At 42.8% G+C, this 15,687-nt stretch overlaps 1 protein-coding gene across 4 annotated transcripts in view; it reads left to right on the plus strand.

The window, feature by feature from the left end:
* AKAP13 (A-kinase anchoring protein 13) overlaps positions 1-15,687 on the plus strand; it is a 208,304-nt gene that overhangs the window by 122,024 nt on the left and 70,593 nt on the right. For all 4 annotated transcript variants that reach the window (XM_044279452.1, XM_044279455.1, XM_044279453.1 and 1 more), the window contains exons 10-13: positions 3,010-3,137; positions 8,767-9,107; positions 9,517-9,694; positions 11,839-12,173. In XM_044279452.1, the coding sequence (XP_044135387.1) occupies positions 3,010-3,137; positions 8,767-9,107; positions 9,517-9,694; positions 11,839-12,173 (982 nt within the window). The remainder of the gene's footprint in view (positions 1-3,009; positions 3,138-8,766; positions 9,108-9,516; positions 9,695-11,838; positions 12,174-15,687) is intronic.

Below are 15,687 nucleotides of genomic sequence, written 5' to 3' on the forward strand. Positions count from 1 at the left end.
CCCCACAGGTCCTGTTGCTGCACAAAGCTCAGATGAAGACAGAAGGAGATGCCGGGCTTCGCGATCAAGTGGACTAAGGTGAGTTAAATTGTTTTTATTTTTTTTTAAACCCTCCAGCGCTATTTTACTATGCATTCTGTATTCAGAATGCTATTATTTTCCCTTATAACCATGTTATAAGGGAAAATAATAATGATCGGGTCTCCATCCCGATCGTCTCCTAGCAACCGTGCGTGAAAATCGCACCGCTACTGCACTTGCTTGCGGATGCTTGCGATTTTCACGCAACCACATTCATTTCTATGGGGCCTGCATTACGTGAAAAACGCACAAGATAGAGCAGGCTGCGATTTTCACGCAACGCACAAGTGATGCATGAAAATCACCGCTCATGTGAACAGCCCCATAGAAATGAATGGGTCGGTATTTAGTGCGGGTGCAATGCGTTCAACTCGCGCATCGCATCCGCGCAGAATACTCGCCCATGTGAAAGGAGCCTTATAGACATGCACAAGGTGATTTGCTGAAAATAGACAAATGAAGAGTCCTGGCAGATAAAATACACTATTTGAAACTTGCTTCCAATAAGCCTCATCCAAACAACTTGTAGCAAATCTTCCAGGAGAAGTGGGCAAAAGGGGCTCCCAGGCAGCATACTAATTCAGAAAGCTCTATTGATCTTTTAGGACAGTGTTCCTTAACTCCAGTCCTCAGAGACCACCGCCGGTCATGTTTTCAGGATTTCCTTAGTATTGAGCAGGTGATATTAGTGTCCATTCATGAGGACTCACCACAGGTATTCATTTGGTGGGATATTCTCAGATCATGACTGGAAGATTGTTCCTTGAGGAGAGGAGTTGAGGAACTTTGTTTTAGGAAGTTCAGTACAAGGTGATGCACTTGTAACACCTCATTCACATATTAGTGTTTGGTCATTGATTCCCATAATTAGATTTTGAGCCCAAACCAGGTGTGGCTCTAAACACAAAACAGGTGCAGATCTTGCCCTTATACCTTATGTCTGTAGAGGCTCCACTCCTGGTTTTGGCTCACAATCTCTGATGGAAATCACTGATGTGTGAATGAGGCTTAAGTTAAAGGGTAACTGTCATGTTTTCATCAAAAAAATCTATTTTAGCATATGTTACTGCTGCAGCAGCATTATACATAAAGCAATCTTTAGTTTCTTCACATACCACTGTTTTCCTTGAATTTTTCTTTTAGTTATGGCTGTTTAAACATTTACAATATGAGGACCTTCTCAAATGTTTCCTCTGCCGGTTCCCTGAGGCCAAAACTGCTTTCCCTCACTTCACATATACCTGTAGCCAGCAGCTCCCTGCCAGCCAATCAGATTGGATTACTGAGAGACACACCTCTTCACTCTGAAGCCTAATGCAGGCATGCAGTGTGGAAGACCGCCCTCTGTTTTCTGTTTATACTAAAATGAAGACAGACAAGCCCTAGCAACGGTCTTTTAAGGGAGCGTCGGAAAGGGACAGAGGACATTGGCAAAAGATCTTTCATTAATCATTGACAGACGAACTCGGGTGTACATGCCTAGCTCTAATAAAAAATGAAAAAGAATATGGCCGTTACCCTTTAATATTTTTCAGACTTGTACATCTCCTTTTTGTATCCGTGTGACAGATTTAGGCCTCTTTCACACGGGCGTCCCGGATTTGCTCCAGATGCGCTGCGCGTGCATTGCGGGAAACCTGCGCAAGTGTGCACGCAATTTCAGTAAGTTTTGACTGCAATTGCGTTTTTCAGTTTTTATGGCGCTGGTGCAATGCGTTTTGCACGCGCGTGATAAAAAACTGAATGTGGTACCCAGACCCTAACCCGGACTTCTTCACTGAAGTTCGGGTTTGGGTTAGGTGTCCTGTAGATTTTATTATTTTCCCTTATACTCAGTGCTGTGTTCTCGGTTGTCCCATGTATTTGAATTTCTCAGTCGTTGTTATGGTAATTCCTCCTCTTCTCTTTTTCCCCCGTGTCTGCTTCCATTTACTGTTTGGCTCATTATTATCGTGACGGCTCTGGATCTTTCTTGTGAATTTTCCACAGGAGCGTCAATGGTTTAGTGGGGCCCAATCTGGCTCTGACCAAGATAATGTGTCCTCGTGTGACTGTGCGTCCTGTGGAGTGATTTACAGGGTTCACTAAAAACCCCTTAGTGTCTCCAGACCCTGTGTGGGTCTGTACAGATGTTTGGGGCAGTTCAAGAATCTGTGAACCCAAAGTAAGAACTAAAGTTTTAGTCTAATGTATAGTTATAGGTATTTGGCCCAAATGCATTAAATGTCAGGTGCCTCCAGAAAATGTAGACAAGTACAAGCTTCTATACTGATGCTGTAGCCACCTAAACTACTGCAAGGTGTGACTATCAAAAGGGTTTCCTTTTTTGAGATTTCCGGCTTAAAGGAAACCTGTCACCTAAAATACGCCTCCCAAGCCGCCAGTTTTACATTAAAGAAGCCCACAGTATGTTTCTAAAGACCCTTTTCTTCTTGTCAGATGTGCCAAAATCTTCAAAAACATACTTTAATCCCCTGCATGCGCTATGTAACAGCAGAAGTCAAGAGGGCAGTGGCTTCCTCGCTTCGTCTAGATAACCACGCTCCCCTTTCCCAGCCCCTTCGCCTCTGATTGACAGACCATTCAGCAAAGCCGGCCGAAGACTTGCTCATGCGCCCGACGTCTTTATTCCCGCACCTCTATTCCCATGAATGTCTTCACGCGCGCTCACACTCAGGAGCCTGTGCATTTTGCCCCTAAAAACTACTTAGCAGCGACGTACAGCAAAGCAGGCGTGGGAATAGAGATGCTCGAGTCTTCGGCTGGCTTTGCTAAAACTGGCTGCCCTTGAGGCTTCTGTATAAGTAAAATGATTTTATTACCTATGAAAAAGGGTTGCATTTTCCTAGATCATGTCAGACATAGAGAAGACCGACCAGTAGATGCAGTGATCCATAGTGTTTTTTTCTCCTTCTTGTGATCATTTAGAATGCAGCCAGTTTGTGGAGGACACGCTCAAGGCAGAACATTCATCTCCGGACACACTGAAAAGAGATCCTGCAAGTGACTTGAACTACATGTCCCCTGAGGTACTGGACGAAATGATCTTTACAAAGGTGAGTCCCGTCCGAAGGGTTGAAGGATAAATATAAAATTTAGGGTGTGTTCACACAGGGTGCATACAGTACTGAATTTTGGCTGGATTTTGTGGGCAGATTCTCCGCCACATACTACAATAGCCGCAGGTTTTGCCAAATCTCATCCAAAATAGAGATTTATCAAAGACTGGCGCTTCCATACGTCAGTCTTGGTCTCCCTGCACTGGCATGAGATATGCCTAATTTATTAAGAGACAGATTCCCCTTAATAAATCAGGCACATCCCTGCCCTGTGCCAGAATCTGAAGTCTACACCAGTCGGGAGATGACGCAAACTTCAGCTTTACCAAATTCCAGTTTCTGGTGTAAATTATAGTAAATTTGGCAGGCCGTGTGGGGTCTCTTCTGCTAAGGCCCACACCCTTTTTCTGAAGCCTAAAGAGTTGCAAACTATGGCGCACATATGGTATGCACCATAATGTGACTTTTTTACACAATAATAGTGGCGTTAAGGGCATAGCTAATGTCCCTCCCTGTGTTGCCAAAACGGTGTTTATTTTTTTTATTTTTTTTTTACACACCTATTTCAGTTTACATGTGCGGTGGACAAACCGGGTTTTAATTGCTAATTGTTAGACCTTTTTAATTGCATAGTTTAATGATGTTTAAAAACTCTTTTTAAGTAGACATTAGTTTTTATTGAATTTACATACAATATTTTATTTTCTGTGATCGTCAGCTCTTCCACTGGCAATGGCTTCTCTATAATGTGGCTGTTTAGAATCTACATAAGATGCCATCAGCATCTCTCATACTGTAAATAGTCTGTCATTCTCTTATCGGGGGCACACCATGTCATACAGATCTTGTAATTTAAGATTAAAGGGCATCTGCAGATTAGTACCTATGAAACTGGCGGACCTGTCGCGTGTACGCTTGGCTGCTAAAGACATCTATGTCGGTCCCCTGTACATATGTGCCCACATTGCTGAGAAAAATGCCTAGGAGCAATGGGGGAGTTGCCGTTACACTTGGAGGCTCTGATCTCTCTGCAACTGTCGCGCACTCTGCACTTTGATTGCCAGGGATTCATACTTGCAGGTTAAAATGGGAGAGGAAGGAAACTGACACAGGAATGATAACCAGGTCAGGTTCTAATAATAAGGGCTCATGCACACGATTGTATGCCCTCTGAGACATGTGCGCCATATGTCCCGGAGCGGTATACATTGTGTGCATGGGAGCGCACAGCATCATAGGTTACTATAGGTTATATGATCATATGAGTGCAGGACAGTAGTTCCGTAGGCGGCCCGATGCGCACAGTATCATAGTAACCTATGATGCGCACGATGTATGCCACTTCGGGACATATGGCCTGCTTATGGACCGTATGTCTCGGAGGGCATACGGTCGTGTGCATGAGCCCTAACATGGAGAATAATTAAAGGGGGTGGCTTTGAACAGTGCAGGATAAGGTGAAACATGTGTGATCGCTGGTGCGCGTCTGACCACTGCTTCATTGTGTTCTGACACTGCCAAGTAGAGCATGCAGTTGTATCAGGACCACCGCTCCATTCACAAAGGGGTCTCGAGGACCTTCATTCTCATGATTTGTGGGGCCCCAACCATCATACATTTATCACCTACCTTGTAAATAGGTGATTTGAATTGTGTTAATTGGAAAACCCCTCTAAGAAGTATGAAAAATACAAGTAGATTGAAGATTCCTATGAAGTGTAAGTTGTGTTAACTATAGAGGAGAAAGAGATCGTTCTACTGTGAGCGGAAAATCTTTGTAGTAAGAGCTTAGACACCATGATATCATCTGCACACGTGCAGATCTTCCCTGAGGTCATGGGTGTGAGGCCCAGTCTCTCCTAATCGCCATCACTATCCTACCATGAAGGTGGCCATGCTTTAGCTGTATTTTAGCCTGTGACACAGGGATATTGTGAAATAGTCTTAGCCTGCTCTGTACATATCGGTGTACAGCCTGTGTCCTCACAAGAGTCTGTCCTGTAGGCAGAGATTGCATCAGTAGTGCTCAGAGAAGGATGAGCGCAGGGTGAGATCACTTCCCGTCCGGTGTCGCTGCTTTTCTTCTACAGTATGGAAACTGTTATTGTTCTATTCATGACAGAGAATGACCCAGCAGTTCAGATTAGTCAGTGTGCCGTCAGAAGTGGAGCCTCGCTAGCAGGAAGACATTGTAGAACCATTTCTTCTACTTGACTGAGTGTGCACATGGAGCTAGCATCTGGAGCGTGTCAGTGCGGTATGTGTGTATGCCAAGACATACTGGGACAATGCTTTCTCCTTTATGTGGTGATGTAAACATGCCTTGGAAGGAAAAAACAGAGTTGAAAACAGCGACATATTTGAGGCTGTACCAGTCCATGGGGCTGTCTCAGGAAAACAACCCTGGTGTTGCCCCTTCCACTGCCTGGCATCATCATGATCAAGTATTTAAAGCACATCTGTCAGCAGATTTGTACCTATGACACTGGCTGACCTGTTGCATGTTCACGTGGCAGCTGAAGGCATCTGTGTTGGTCCCTTGTTCATATGTGCCCACATTACTGAGAAAAAGGATGTTTAAAAATATATACAATGCAGCCTTTAGGAGCAACAGGGGCATTGCCATTACACCTAGAGGCTCTGCTCTCTCTGCAACTGCCAAGTCCTCTCCACTTTAATTGACAGAGCCAGGCAGTGAAAACCTCATCACATGTGGCCCTGTCAAACAAAGTGCAGAGGGTGTAGCAGAGAGAGCACCCCCGTTGCTCTTAGTTGCTCATTTACATATATTAAAAATCAATTTTTCTCAGCAATATGGGCACATAGGAACAAGGCGACCAACACAGATGCCTCCAGCTGCCAAGCGCACATGCAACAGGTCGGCCAGTTTCCTAGCTACAAATCTGCTGATTGATGCCCTTTTAAACATTTAGCAAACATTACATGCAAATATAAATCGTACAAAAAAAAATAAAAGTTTTGTTTGGGGGATGTGAGCATAGTATACTTGGTGCTATCATAAAGTGGTATAAAATACCAATGAGAATAAAAAAAAAAAAAAAAGGTGAGCAGAGGATTATCTTCTAAAATACAGCTTAATTTGGTCAAAAATCGACATTTTGGTAAACATGCCATCAGTCATTAGATACTTTTAATTGGTATGGTTTAATAGTGCTTCCAATGTACCTCCAGTTTCGTCATGCAAAATGTAGGATGTCCTGAAATGCACGTCTGTCTTTGTAGTGTGAATACATACACAGGCATAGTGTACTTGGTATAAGTAGCAGTCCCAGAAATGTACCAAGATTGGCGCTTTATATGCCTGTCTTGATCTCCTCTGCAATGGAGTGAGATGTGCCTGATTGATTGAAGAGCAGACCTCTGAATTTCCTGGGTGCATCTCTAGACCTCCGTGCTTCAGAAAATCAATTCTATACCGGCCTGTAGTGGGTGTAGATATGAAGTCCAGCTATGCACCATGAAAAGATCTACCATAATTTGTAGTCGCCCATGCCCATCCACTTTATAGAATAGTAATGAGGGTGAAGTATAATCCCCAAAAACTTGCAACATTTTTGTGGAAATGGTGCTTGTACAGAACTCTGTGACTCTTTGGCACCACTTTCCTGGAACACAGAGGGTTCCTTAGGATCTTGATACAGAAGTTTGCAACACTTTGACATTTGAGGACTACAGTTCATTTCTAAACCGCCTTCTGTCTCAGGTAGCTTTAACATGTGCCTGCAATATAAATTCATGGTAACTGGGAACTGAAATAATTGCCATCCTGCATGACAGAGGTGTGTAGATCTTATGGACTGGGTGATGCTGAATCCTCAGACTGATTCTTCATATCCCGCATCTGCTGGTAGACCTGCTGTATTTTGCTACCAGCTAAGAGCATGAGACTGGTTTACAGCGAAAATGTTTTGAAGCGTTCAGACCCAATTCAAGGAATTTTGATGAAAGCATTTTGTTCCACCATTTAGACATTAATGACATTTGAAAAGGTTAGCTAAGTGCAATAAACATGAGAGAGAGTCACTTTTTGCTCCCACGCCATCATCCTCCCTGTTATAAGCTCCAGTGTAAGGGGTCATCCCTTCCTGAGAGGATTGGGTCTGTGGTGTAGTTTGAAAGCTACCACTAGTGATTAAGATCATGCCACCATGCTTGTAGAAGGGGTGGTATTCTAGGAAATCAAGCCACAGGAGGACAGAAATTTATACTGAAATAGTACAGTATAAAGCCTCATGTACACAACCGTATTTATTTCAATGGGGCTGCCGACAGTACACCGCGTGCTGTCCACATGCGTATGTCCTTTCAGTGGCCCCACAAAAAAGTACATGTCCTATTCTTGTCCGTTTTGAGGACAAAAAAAGGGATTTCTAACATGGGGTGGGACCACAAAATGCGGGACACATACGGCTGGTATTTATGTTTTGCAGATCCGCAATTTGAGGATCACAAAATGGGTACGCTGATGTGAATGGACCATAAGACCTGATGCACATGACATATGTTGTATCCCTGTACAATCCACATTTTTTGAGGATTACACATAGACCTTTTCATTTGAAATGATGGCACAATGATGGCTCAAACATTTCCAGAAATGGGAGTGAGAAAAATGTGGATTGCACATGTTAGGTGGTCCGCATTTTGTTGATCTGCTCTTGTGCATGAGGCCTGAGACTGAGATGTCTACGGTTTCTTCGAGTGATCCCTTTGTTAGATGTTTGGTTGAACTTAAAGGGACACTGACAGGCCCGATACACATATTTAGTTATTCCTATGCAGTCATAGGTCTATTAAGGTGTATTCCAATCACATAAGAGTACCCCCTGTCCGCATTTTAAACCATGTAAAAACAACTTTATAATCCTCTGTCAATCACCTTCCTTTATGCCCAAGGGGCGTTTTTACGTTTGTGCCCAGCCGCACCCAAAATGTCATTTCCTAGCGCCGCCCAGCTCATTATTATTCACTGCGCTGGGCGGCTTTTACATCTTACATTTTACAGACGTATGGGCATCGGCCTCACTTGTACCTTCTACGCGTGCGCCGGATAACTTGCCCGGCACCCTCACTTGCAGTGCGCCTGCGTCCCTTATTCAATGCCAGCGTCTCCTGCTGCGCCTGCGCCGGCTTGGCAGGATCGGGGACTGTAAAAGCCGCCCAGCGCAGTGAATAATAATGAGCTGGGTGGCGCTAGGGAATGACATTTGGGGCACGGCTGGGCACAAAGGTAGGAGTAAAAACGCCCCTTGGGCATAAAGGAAGGTGATTGACAGATGATTATAAAGTTGTTTTTACATGGTTTAAAATGCGGACAGGGGGTACTCTTATGTGATTGGAATACACTTTAATAGACCTATGACTGCATAGGAATAACTAAATATGTTTATCGGGCCTGTCAGTGTCCCTTTAATATAGTGAATTCTGAAGTTTATACAGTATTGAATATTTTATTTTAGGGAATTTTTTAATTAGACTTTGGGTAGGCTTTAAATTATTCCAGCATGGTAGTGATTTTTGCATTACAGTATGATTTCCAACTACATGCAGGCTATATCAGGATGTAGGAAGAAAACATTGTAGATTGTTCCTTGTCTACTTCCAGCTTGAAGATGAACAGTCTATGATCAACGCCGCCAGCTCTGGTTCAGAGGACACTTCATCCCTAGAAAAGAACTCTTCCCATGAAAGTGATATTTCCCTTTCCCGTGCCTTATCGGAGCGAAAGCACAGAGACTTGGATGGTAGTGTCGTGGCTGGAAATAGGATGCACTCTAAGAAGACAGGAATGTCAGAGGTTGAAGAAGAGAAGGTGGACAATGTTACAGAAGAGTCTCCACACACCGTTAAACCCAAGAGCACAATTCGCTCTCTATCTCCTTCCAGAAGACATAGCTGGGGGCCTGGGAAGCACAAAGGCAATAACTCTGATATTAGTCACAGGAGGTAAGATTACTATTCAGCTTTTACTATTACTATGACAATAGCTAACCATTATGAAACTTGGCACCAAGTGGTCCAGTGCCCCATAGAAGGCCAGCAGTGTACGCTTTCGGAGGCAGAGTAAATCACACCATAGTCTATGACAAGGATTATACATTTTACATCTCCTTGCGATTAGGTCAGTGCCATGATGGCATTTTGCTCATAGTTGGGGTTTAACCAACTTTATCCAAACAATCAGCCTGTTTTGGGATTTTAATTTGGCCTCTAGGTGGTGCTGTTCTTGTTTGCCCTTTGTAACATACAGACTGGTCAATACGATCCTGTTTCTTTAGTTTTGGCAAATAAGCCGATTGTCGTCTTTTACTTTTTAAAATTGTCTTTAACGATCTTGTTGATTATTTTTCTTAAGTTACAGTTTGGAGGGCCTCGCTGGCTTTGAAAATACCCCAGCGACCACTCAGGAGCCCTCTTCTGGCCCTAACAGGCTGTCGGCATCACTCTTCCTGGGAGAGGATCGTGGGTCATTAACTTCTTTGACAGAAGAGGAGCAAGTTGATCAGGGGACTGACAGAGCTGCCCATCATGGGGTAAATAAATGTTAATGATTAGTGGTCCTGTCACCTCTCCTGACATTAGTAACTACGTCCATATAATACCATGCAACAAAAAAAAAAAAAAAATATATAATAATTTTTTCGTCTGCTACTGGGCAAAAAACATTTGTCCTATACTAAATCAAGTGTGCGGATTACAAATCCGGTCAGAATTGTTGTAACAAGTCACAAAATTTTGCTATGCATTAGTATGCCTAAATGAATTAAGCACTTGGAAAGCATTGAATAATTTTGAACAGAACACATTTTACTCCAATAATTGCCTGATCTACATCACAGTTTGCCTAGTAAACAGTGTATGAAAATGTCATGGAATAACAACATTTCAAAAAGTCTTGTTTTTAAGTTTAAAAGTTTTACTTGAGCAAGGCCCAGTACTGTTAAAAGTGCTTCAGGCATCTGCTTTTGCATTTGTGAATGGTCATATTTTCCCGTTGCAAAAACTTTCAGTAGTCCCCAATCATGCTTTGTATACCCTAACTGTAGGCCAAGCAGCAGTGCTACCACTTTCAGGTCAGCACAGATTTTTCATTTATGTTCTGAGTATTTGATCATTTTCAAAATTAACTCCATAGAAGCATGGGTCTCTTTCATTCCAACCACACGAGCCAATGGAATAGATGGTTTTTCGTTACCATTGTGCAACAATACAGCTTTCAAACTTGTTTTGCAAGAGTCTTTGAATAGCCTCCATTCATCAGGAACATGTGTACCATCTAACTCCATCATAAGACCATTTACATCAGTACAGAAACAGACATCACTTTCCATTGCATAGTATGCAGCTAACTCGTGTCGATGACGAAAGTGTGAAGTTGCGGTGCCTCGTTGTAGCAAATTCCGTTCCTGAAGTCTAGAAGCTATCAGTTCTGACTTTTCTTAAGATAATGACAGATCTCTTACCAGATCATCTAAATCTGAGTGGATCAGCAAGTGCGGCTGACCCTCCAGTTGTTCTGGATGAGGAAATACATTGTGACAATCAACATCTTCTTCGGGATCAGAACCGTCTGTTTCAATTGCAGTTCCTGCTATGGTAGGGGCAGGCACTGGTTTAAGGGCAGACTCAGTCAGGATACACAATTTGTGACTTGTTTCTCTTTGAATATCTGGCGATTTTAGTCATGCAAAAGTAACAGTCTGGTGATTTTTCTGCTCACGCCAAACCATAGGCACTGCAAAAGCCATTCCTTTTACCATTCAACCACTGCGTTAGCCCAGAGTAACACACAGTGCAACCAACATGAGGTGCCCAGCTTTTATCTTGATCTCTAATTTTAAAGTCAAAGTAATACTTGTAAGCAAAACGCACTCGCTTTGTCAGATTCCTGTGCTGATCAGAAGTAGTGTATTTGCCACATATGTAGCAGAAATAGTTTGGATCCTTAACACATTTGCGTTTATTAATTTTAAGTTTCAAAACTGATAGCACTACAACAGATCATTTTATCAAAATCTGTCCAGCTTGCCTTATATACTTACTGCTGACATCAGCCTGAGTGCGTCCGAACAGGTCTGGACATGTCCATTGGAAGATCTCCAATATAATGCATTAATATTATAACTGAATAGGCTTTGCATGTACAACTTAAAATCTAGACGTGTCAGGCAAATTCAGAGTTCATATTTGGAATCTGCGAGCTCATTTTAGTATAAATCACATGGTTTTTCTCTCAGTAGCAAAATCCTTGTTGCGCGGTATAACATTTCACATAATTCTGTTGTGCCATTCCTCTCATTCCTTCTAAAGGTTTATGAATGAATTGCCAGCAGTCTGCAAACTAGCTGAAACGGGTGTTACTGTTTGGGGGGTGTCCCTGCACAGCCTGACAATAATCAATCAGTGCTGCCTGTGCAGGGGCACACCCCCAACTGGTAGCACCCATTCAAACCTGCTGATAAAATATTCAAAACTTTCTTTTAAGAAATAAAATAAAAATGACACAACATATATTTATATTGAAAGATGCTCCAGAATTACTATTACAGTGAGAATGCAAGTAGTTACTTGAGACATGTTGATGGAGGTGATAGGTCTCCTGTGCGTCCTTCCTACACGATGATTGCTCTAGCTTCATACTGTGTACTATCACTTACGATACCTTGTCTTATTCCAGTGTCAAGAGGAGCACTCTTTAGGCTTTACGAGGAGCAGTCATTCTGGCTCAGAGGACACGTCTTCTCTAGAAATGAACTCTTCCCATGGAAGTGATGTTTCTATTTCTCGTCCTATAAATGAGAGAAAGGACAGTAACACATTAAATTTGGGGGAGAGAGAAAATGAGAAGACTGGAGTATCAGAAAATGAAGGAGAGGAGTTGGACAGGATTACAGAAGTGTCTCCACATGCCAGTCGCTCCAGGAGCGCCATCCGCTCTCTGTCTCCATTTAGAAGACATAGCTGGGAACCCGGAAAGCATAAAAGCAATAATGCTGAAATCAACCGCAGAAGGTAAGATCACTGTACATCAGACCACTGGCCAGTGGAAGTGTATTGTTTCTGCACATCACGCTCCCAATGTGTAGAAATTGATTGTATAATTTTTTTTTTTTTTATTATTTTTTTAAATAATGCAATATTCAAGAGCTGGAGTTTACTCTGCTGTGATATCCACCACAACTGTTATACAGTGAGGAACAGAAGTATTTGAACACCCTGCGATTTTGCAAGTTCTCCCACTTAGAAATCATGGAGGGGGTCTGAAATTCACATTGTAGGTGCATTCCCACTCTGAGAGACAGAATAAAAAAATAAAATAAAAATTACATTGTATGATTTTAAAATAATTTGTCTTGCACAGCTGAACAGAAGTATTTGAACACCTGAGAAAATCAGTGTTACTATTTGTTACAGAAGCCTTTGTTTGCAATTACAGAGGTCAAACGTTTCCTGTAGTTCATGACCAGGTTTGCACACACTGCAACAGGGATTTTGGCCCACTCCTCCACAAGGATCTCCTCTAGATCTGTCAGGTTTCGGGGCTGTCGCTGAGCAACACAGAGTTTCTGCTCCCTCCAAAGATTTTCTTTTGGATTTAGGTCTGGTGACTGGCTAGGCCACTCCAGAACCTTGATATGCTTCTTACAGAGGCACTCCTTGGTTATCCAGGCTGTGTGCTTCGGCTCGTTGTCATGTTGGAAGACCCAGCCATGACCCATCTTCAATGCTCTGACTGAGGGATGGAGGTTGTTGCTCAAAATCTCACCATAAATGGCCCCATTCATCCTCTCCTTAAGGCTCCATCCAGACGTCAGTGTGTGTTTTGCAGATCCGCTAAACACGGACACCGGCAATGTGCGTTCCACATTTTGCAGACCGCACATCGCCAACACTTAATAGGACATGTTGTATTTTTATTTATTTTTTCGGGAAGGGAAATGCGGACATCTTTCGGCCCCATAGAAATGAATGGGTCTGCAATTCCGTTCCATAAAATGTGTAACGGAATTGCGGACGTGTGAATGGAGCCTAATACAGTGCAGTCGTCCTATGCCCTTCGCAGAAAAGCACCCCCAAAGCATGATGCTACCACCCCCATGCTTCACAGTAGGGATGGTGTTCTTGGGATGCAACTCGTCCTTCTTTTTCCTCCAAACATGACGAGTAAGGTTTAGACCAAAAAGTTATACTTTGGTCTCATCTCACCACATGACTTTCTCCCATGCTTCCCCTGGATCATCCAGATGGTCATAGGCAAACTTCAGACGGGCCTGGACATGTTATGACTTAAGCAGGGGAACCTTCAGTGCAATGCATGATTTGAAACCATGACGGCGTAGTGTTCTACCGACAGTGACCTTTGAAATTTTGGTCCCAGCTCTCCATGTCATTGACCAGCTCCTCCCTTGTAGTTCTGGGCTGATTCCTCACCTTTCTTATCAGTGATACTCCACAAGGTGAGATCTTGCATGGAGCCTCTTCCATTTTCTAACAATTGCTCCAACAGTTGACCTGTTTTCCCCAAGCTGCTTGGTAATTGCCCCGTAGCCCTTTCCAGCCTTGTGGAGGTCCACATTTTGTCTTTTGGTGTCTTCTGACAGCTCTTTGGTCTTGCCCATGGTAGTTGGCATCTGACTGACTGTGGGGTGGACAGGTGTCTTTAAAGAGCTCAGACAGGTGCTAGTAAGTTAGATTGGTGAGTGGAGTAGAGGTGGACAATAACAGGTCTTTGAGAGCCATAATTCTTGCTGTTTCTCAGGTGCTCATGTGATTTCCTGATTTTTTATTTTTTTTAATTCTGTCTCTGAATGGGAATGTACCTACAATTTTGAATTTCAGACCCCTCCATGATTTCTAAGTGGGAGAACTTGCAAAATTGCAGGGTGTTAAAATACTTCTGTTGCTCACTGTATGTGCTTTCTAATATACCATACAAAATGTTATGTACCGATTGCACTGATTTTTGGAAATTATTTTCCTGAATGTATTGGGTATGATGTGTGTGTAAAATGATCTTTATAAGAGTGTATTGGCAGGATGCTTTAATATTTTGCACTGCTTATGTCAATATGGAAGTTCTGTCTATTAACTTGTCTGAGTTCTCTGCTTTGGACGGTCTCTACATGTTGAAGGGTTCCCTTAAGGGCCGTTTCACACGAGCGGATGCCGTGCGTGGCATCCGCTCCGTGAATGAGAGCCAAGACCCGATGCAGACTGCAGAGGCACGGAGCATTAACATGACTGATAATGCTCCGTGCCTCTCTGTGACCTCTTTACTACGAAGCATCCGCTCGTGTGAAACGGCCCTAATAGTAAGCAGATCACAAAGTGTCTCCCTGCTGGGACCCCCAACATGTGGCTGTTATTCAATGGGAAACCCTGCAGTAAATGTTCAGTTTCCCCTCAGCACCCCCACAGGGGAAATTAAGCATTACACAATGTCCATTCAAATCAGTGGCTTATCTGTATAGTACAGGACTTCAGAATGAGTTACTCTTTGTAGTCGCCCTCCACTGTGGCCAAACGATGAGGATCCTGGACTTGGTACCCCCTGTATTAGTTTGGATTTCGCAATTAGTTTTTGAACACTAGGCAACCCCTTTAATGACCAAGCCTGTTTGACCCTTTATGTTGTAGATTAGTTTTTTTTTTTTTTTTGCTTTTTATTTCAGCCATAGCTTCTTTATTTTTTCATTGACGTGAATGTGTGATGTCTTGTTTAATGTGGGACAAATTATTGTGCTGTAGGGCCTGACTGGAGTTGCATCTAAATTACTGTGTAATTTATAATTTTTTGTTGTGGTGCAGATATAGAAATATCAATTTTTACACGGTACTTATTTTTTTCATGCCATTTCCATCCTGTGAAACTACTCCTGGTTATTCTTTTGTGACTACCTAAGGCTACTTTCACATCTGCGTTTTTCAATTCCACTATTGAGATCCGTCATAGGATCTCAGTAGCGGAAGAAAACACTTCAGTTTTGTCCCCATTCATTCTCAATAGGGACAAAACTGAACGAAACAGAATGCACCAAAACGCATTCCATTCCGTTTGGTTGCGTCCCCACCGCGGACAGAATAACGCTGCAAGCAGCATTTTTCTGTCCGCGATGTGGTGCTGAGCAAGATGGATCCGTCCTGACACAATGTAAGTCAATGGGGATTAATCCGTTTTCTCTAACGCAATAGAAAACTGATCCGTCCCCCATTGACTTTCAATGATGTTCATGACTGATCTGTCATGGCTATAGAAGAAATAATACAACCGGATCCGTTAATGATGTATGCAGGTGGTTGTGTTATTGTAACGGAATAGTTTTTGCTGATTCATGACGGATCCGCAAAAAACACTAATGTGAAAGTGGCCTAATAAGTGTCATTTGTTTTTATGTGATGATTGCACAAGAGAATGTATTTTATACTAAATAATCACATTACATCTCTATTATGACACAGACTGTTAAGACAACACTTGGTGGGCCCTAACAGCAGGCTACAGGGACCCTGAGGGATGTTTCCAGGG

Source organism: Bufo gargarizans, chromosome 2 (assembly GCF_014858855.1).
Source record: "Bufo gargarizans isolate SCDJY-AF-19 chromosome 2, ASM1485885v1, whole genome shotgun sequence".
NCBI lineage: Eukaryota > Metazoa > Chordata > Amphibia > Anura > Bufonidae > Bufo > Bufo gargarizans.